The sequence below is a fragment of the Rutidosis leptorrhynchoides genome, chromosome 9, assembly GCF_046630445.1.
Source record: "Rutidosis leptorrhynchoides isolate AG116_Rl617_1_P2 chromosome 9, CSIRO_AGI_Rlap_v1, whole genome shotgun sequence".
NCBI lineage: Eukaryota > Viridiplantae > Streptophyta > Magnoliopsida > Asterales > Asteraceae > Rutidosis > Rutidosis leptorrhynchoides.
The window spans coordinates 234559926-234565872 of NC_092341.1; the positions used below are offsets into that span (position 1 = coordinate 234559926).

At 33.0% G+C, this 5947-nt stretch overlaps 1 protein-coding gene across 1 annotated transcript; it reads right to left on the reverse strand.

Annotated features, from left to right (window-relative positions):
* Window positions 1-2630: 2630 nt before the first annotated feature.
* Window positions 2631-3293, reverse strand: LOC139868593 (F-box protein At5g07610-like). Its single transcript, XM_071856928.1, has one exon. It carries the CDS (start codon window positions 3291-3293, stop codon window positions 2631-2633), a length of 663 nt encoding a protein of 220 aa, XP_071713029.1.
* Between the last annotated feature and the right edge of the window lie 2654 nt (window positions 3294-5947).

Below are 5947 nucleotides of genomic sequence, written 5' to 3' on the forward strand. Positions count from 1 at the left end.
ATATACAATACAAGTTGATTAAGTTATGGTTGGAATAGATTTGTTACCAATTTTCACGTAGCTAAAATGAGAAAAATTATCCAATCTTGTTTTACCCATAACTTCTTCATTTTAAATCCGTTTTGAGTGAATCAAATTGCTATGGTTCCATATTGAACTCTATTTTATGAATCTAAACAGAAAAAGTATAGGTTTATAGTCGGAAAAATAAGTTACAAGTCGTTTTTGTAAAGGTAGTCATTTCAGTCGAAAGAACGACGTCTAGATGACCATTTTAGAAAACATACATCCACTTTGAGTTTAACCATAATTTTTGGATATAGTTTCATGTTCATAATAAAAATTATTTTCTCAGAATAACAACTTTTAAATCAAAGTTTATCATAGTTTTTAATTAACTAACCCAAAACAGCCCGCGGTGTTACTACGACGGCGTAAATCCGGTTTTACGGTGTTTTTCGTGTCTCCAGGTTTTAAATCATTAAGTTAGCATATCATATAGATATAGAACATGTGTTTAGTTGATTTTAAAAGTCAAGTTAGAAGGATTAACTTTTGTTTGCGAACAAGTTTAGAATTAACTAAACTATGTTCTAGTGATTACAAGTTTAAACCTTCGAACAAGATAGCTTTATATGTATGAATCGAATGATGTTATGAACATCATTACTGCCTTAAGTTCCTTGGATAAACCTACTAGAAAATAGAAAAATGGATCTAGCTTCAACGGATCCTTGGATGGCTCGAAGTTCTTGAAGCAGAATCATGACACGAAAACAAGTTCAAGTAAGATCATCACTTGAAATAAGATTGTTATAGTTATAGAAATTGAACCAAAGTTTGAATATGATTATTACCTTGTATTAGAATGATAACCTACTGTAAGAAACAAAGATTTCTTGAGGTTGGATGATCACCTTACAAGATTGGAAGTGAGCTAGCAAACTTGAAAGTATTCTTGATTTTATGTAACTAGAACTTGTAGAATATATGAAGAACACTTAGAACTTGAAGATAGAACTTGAGAGAGATCAATTAGATGAAGAAAATTGAAGAATGAAAGTGTTTGTAGGTGTTTTTGGTCGTTGGTGTATGGATTAGATATAAAGGATATGTAATTTTGTTTTCATGTAAATAAGTCATGAATGATTACTCATATTTTTGTAATTTTATGAGATATTTCATGCTAGTTGCCAAATGATGGTTCCCACATGTGTTAGGTGACTCACATGGGCTGCTAAGAGCTGATCATTGGAGTGTATATACCAATAGTACATACATCTAAAAGCTGTGTATTGTACGAGTACGAATACGGGTGCATACGAGTAGAATTGTTGATGAAACTGAACGAGGATGTAATTGTAAGCATTTTTGTTAAGTAGAAGTATTTTGATAAGTGTATTGAAGTCTTTCAAAAGTGTATAAATACATATTAAAACGCTACATGTATATACATTTTAACTGAGTCGTTAAGTCATCGTTAGTCGTTACATGTAAGTGTTGTTTTGAAACCTTTAGGTTAACGATCTTGTTAAATGTTGTTAACCCAATGTTTATAATATCAAATGAGATTTTAAATTATTATATTATCATGATATTATCATGTATGAATATATCTTAATATGATATATATACATTAAATGTCTTTACAACGATAATCGTTACATATATGTCTCGTTTAAAAATCATTAAGTTAGTAGTCTTGTTTTTACATATGTAGTTCATTGTTAATATACTTAATGATATGTTTACTTATCATAGTATCATGTTAACTATATATATATCCATATATATGTCATCATATAGTTTTTACAAGTTTTAACGTTCGTGAATCACCGGTCAACTTGGGTGGTCAATTGTCTATATGAAACATATTTCAATTAATCAAGTCTTAACAAGTTTGATTGCTTAACATGTTGGAAACATTTAATCATGTAAATATCAATCTCAATTAATATATATAAACATGGATAAGTTCGGGTCACTACAATATAAGCTTGTTATTAGACATTAATCTTATGTTATGTAAACTTAGTTACTAAGAAAACTTAGTTATTAAGAAAACTTAGTTACTAAGAAAACTTAACTATTAAGTATTCTTAACTATTAAGAATACTTAGCCATTAAGTATTCTTATCCATTAAGGATACTTAGATATGTTAGTATCCTTAATTGTTAAGTAATTATCGGTATTCGTGATCCTTAGCTTCTAAGATTTCTTAGAGGTTAAGAAAGTTAGTTTTTTAGCCTATAAATAGATGTTGTAATCAAGAGTTGTATAAGATAACAAATCTTCAAATAATACAACCAATCTTCAAATTATTTCTATTCTACACTTTCATTATCTATTATAATCTACTTAGCAACAAAGTCTTGCTATTTTAATCTTAGCAACAAAGTCTTGCTACCTTAATCTTTCAAGTGTAATTTTTATTCTATTCTTGAACATTTACAAATATAGCCTCTAGTCCAATCAATTAACAAACAAAGTGATGATATTTTGTCATATCAAAACACAACAGAATGTAGTATTATATAGTAAAAAAGAAAATTCAAAACAAATCTTAGTTATACCTTAAACGTAAGACTGGTAATCAATAAGTAAAACTTAAAATCAAATTCAAGAAACATTAAAATAAACCTATTGTTTGAATATAACGATGAGCTTCGAATGTCTGACCATCGATCCTTTTTGGGACATTAAACACCTTTTTATAACTCTTTTCCAAAAGATTAAAACTTCTAATCTCACCAGGAAATTTCAACACCATGAACGTATCTACTTCTTTTTCACCTCTAACAACATCTAAAACCTCAAAAAATCTACAGTATCTATCTCTCAACGATAACCTTGAGAAATCAGCATGAAGCTCTTCTATCAGAATTTGGAACATTACAACCAAGCCCGAACGATCGCTCATCAATTCATAAATACGTAGGTATAATCGTGTTTCCCATCTAATCACCGCCACCATATGTAAATGTCCCCTTGATTCCCCAAAGTAGTTCACACGCACACGCACTTCTATATCAGGATCATGCGGCGGACTTGATAATAATTCCAACTTTTGCAACTTTTCTTGTTCGAGATTAAAGTAATACCACGAATTAAAGTAATACCACGAATTAAAGTAAATACCCCCATCAACATACACTCCATCCTTAAAACTAGACGGATAAGTGTATAGTGGGTACACGTCACTTAAAAGCTTCCATCTCTTGATATCAGATGAGTAAATCTGAACTCGTAACTGCAGTACACTACTATCTGTATCTGAAGGTTCAGTATACATACAGACGAGTTTATAATGTTTAAATTCGGTAGGATGATACACGAGACCCACAAAACAGATCATACGAGTACCAACTGCACGACGAACGACTGCAAGTTGTTTTGTAGTGGGATTAAACACGTAGTATTCATGAGCGCGCTCAATTTCTTCCGAAAAACAGCAAAGGAGTAATCCGTTACATGATTGCACGATTTTGAAACCGTTTGGATGAAAATTTGGACTACGAGAAAGGGGGCAATTTTGGTTAGGGTTTTTAGCATCAAAGTGAATGTAAGAAGATCCATAAAAAATACCTTGTACACGTAAGACTGAAAGTTTGGCATACACGAGGGTGAATTAGCGGTGGCTCAAAAGCGACTGCCAATGTTTGGAGACGGATTTAAATCGAACAATGGAGTCAGCCGGAAGACGACGTAAGATTTCAATTAAAAGATCGTCGCTGTAACCGATCAATTCTCTCGATTCAATCGGTTGATGATGATGATCATCGGACTCATGTGTTTTGCAAGCAGTATTATTAATCCTTCTGAGTTTGGCTCTTCGATTCACCTCGGCTATTACTGAAACCAAGATGAAGAAGAAAATTACTAAGCTGTTGATACCATTCACGAGGGCCTTGTTTGAGCCCGTAGAGTGCTTTCTTCAGTCGACATACATGATAAGGAGATCAAGAGGTGGTTGCTCCATAAAGATATTTTCCAAATCATACTGAAAACATGCTTACTACAAATTATCTTTACCATTTTTAACTTTTAATGATAATTTAATTACAACGTATCTGCAAGGAGACTTTCAAAAATAGATGTCGGAATAAAGAGTTGTTGCTTTTAATCCTCCTCCTAGCATATTTATTATATTCCTAAGTTAGAATTTTCTGAAGAACCATTTAAAGTCACCGTTCGTAGAAGATTATGTGCTGAAGATGATCAGGTTCTTGTTTCAATTTGTCTATACATCTGATTCAGTCACATATTGCAGTTTCTTTGATGTCATACCTGAGACTCTTGTTTTTCTTGGTTGCAGTACATAGCTACTACGTCATCTGAGGTTTACAATGCAAAAGTATTAGGCCTTAAATGGGTGTTCTTGAAAACAAGAATAAGTTGGAAAAAGATATTATATACTGGTGGTTGCATGTTCTTGATCACTTTGGGCATCTATTGTGTATACATGGGGTCTTATGGCATAGCTAACACGTTGGTAGTTTGTTTCATCAACTTTTATTAATCTTTCGATCCCAATTTGTTAGTCTTATGCATACCCGGAAATTGAGACCCATAGCTTGAAAAATAGATTCATTGGGTTCGTTATCCAATTGAGTCCATGAAGATAGTTAAAGTATGGGTCCAATTTAGAGCCATATGAAGCCTTAAAAATATACATAAGGTCCAACGCATCCATAATGGGTCGTAACCGGTCTCTACGAAATAATAAAATTTTACTTTCCAGAGGTTTTACTAGTTTAAGAAATTTTGAGAAACGGATCACGACCCAACCCGACCCATTTAGAGCTGACCTATTTGATTGATTTCGTTACAAGCTACAAAATGAGCAGTACACGCTTCCATATATCAAGATTTTTGTCCAAATGAATCCTTTTGCTTCATTAAACTTTCTGTTGAAATATTAATGGTGAAAGGTGGGTGGTTGATACATTTGGTCAAACACCACATGTATATTGTGGTAATAAGTTGGTGCCTACAATTTGTGTAGACAAATTTGACTAGGTAAACTTCCTTACACATTCACCTACCACATTTCTAGTACGTAGTATAAATATGAGCCTTAATCATGCTCATTTCTCATCCCACAACACATTCTCCATTGTATACTAAAAAAGTTTAATAGAGAGTTTGTGAGTGTAGTCTCCTAATTACAAGAGACATAAAGATTAGTACTTATCCTTGTAATTAGAGAGAAGTGTAATTCCTATTATTCTTATTAGTGATACGTTTCTTTCCTTGCCCGTGGTTTTTTACCCTTTGGGGTTTTCCACGTTAAATCTCGGTGTCTCTTTATTGTCGCTATTTCATTTATTACTAGCGGTTTGCTATAATTCGGTGTCGCTTTTCTTAACAAGTGGTATCAAGAGCTAAGGTTCTAATATCTAGTGTGTATTAATTTACTTATCGTATGCTCTGTGGTTGCCACGGGAGTGGATCGTCCACATCAGAAAATAAGTAAGATTAATTTCACTCGATAAAAGTTCCCGGGTACTATTTCTCAGAAAAATAGTATTGTCGAAAAGAAGATTGTGATTATAGCAATGTCTACGAAATTCGAAATTGAAAAGTTCAACGGGAGTAACTTCTCGTTATGGAAACTAAAGATGAAATCTATACTGAGAAAGGATAAGTGTTTGGCGGCCATCAGTGGACGTTCCGCCGAAGTCACTGATGAAAAATGGGAAGAGATGGATGGCCAGGCTATCGCAAATCTTCATCTGGCACTAGCAGATGGCGTTTTTTCTAGCATTGAAGAAAAGAAGACGGCGAAAGAGATTTGGGATCACCTCGTAAAATTGTACGAGACCAAATCACTCCACAACAAGATATTCCTTAAGAGGAAACTTTATGCGCTATGCATGAATGAATCTACTTCAGTTAATGAGCACATTAATTCTTTGAATACTCTATTTTCTCAACTCGCTTCAT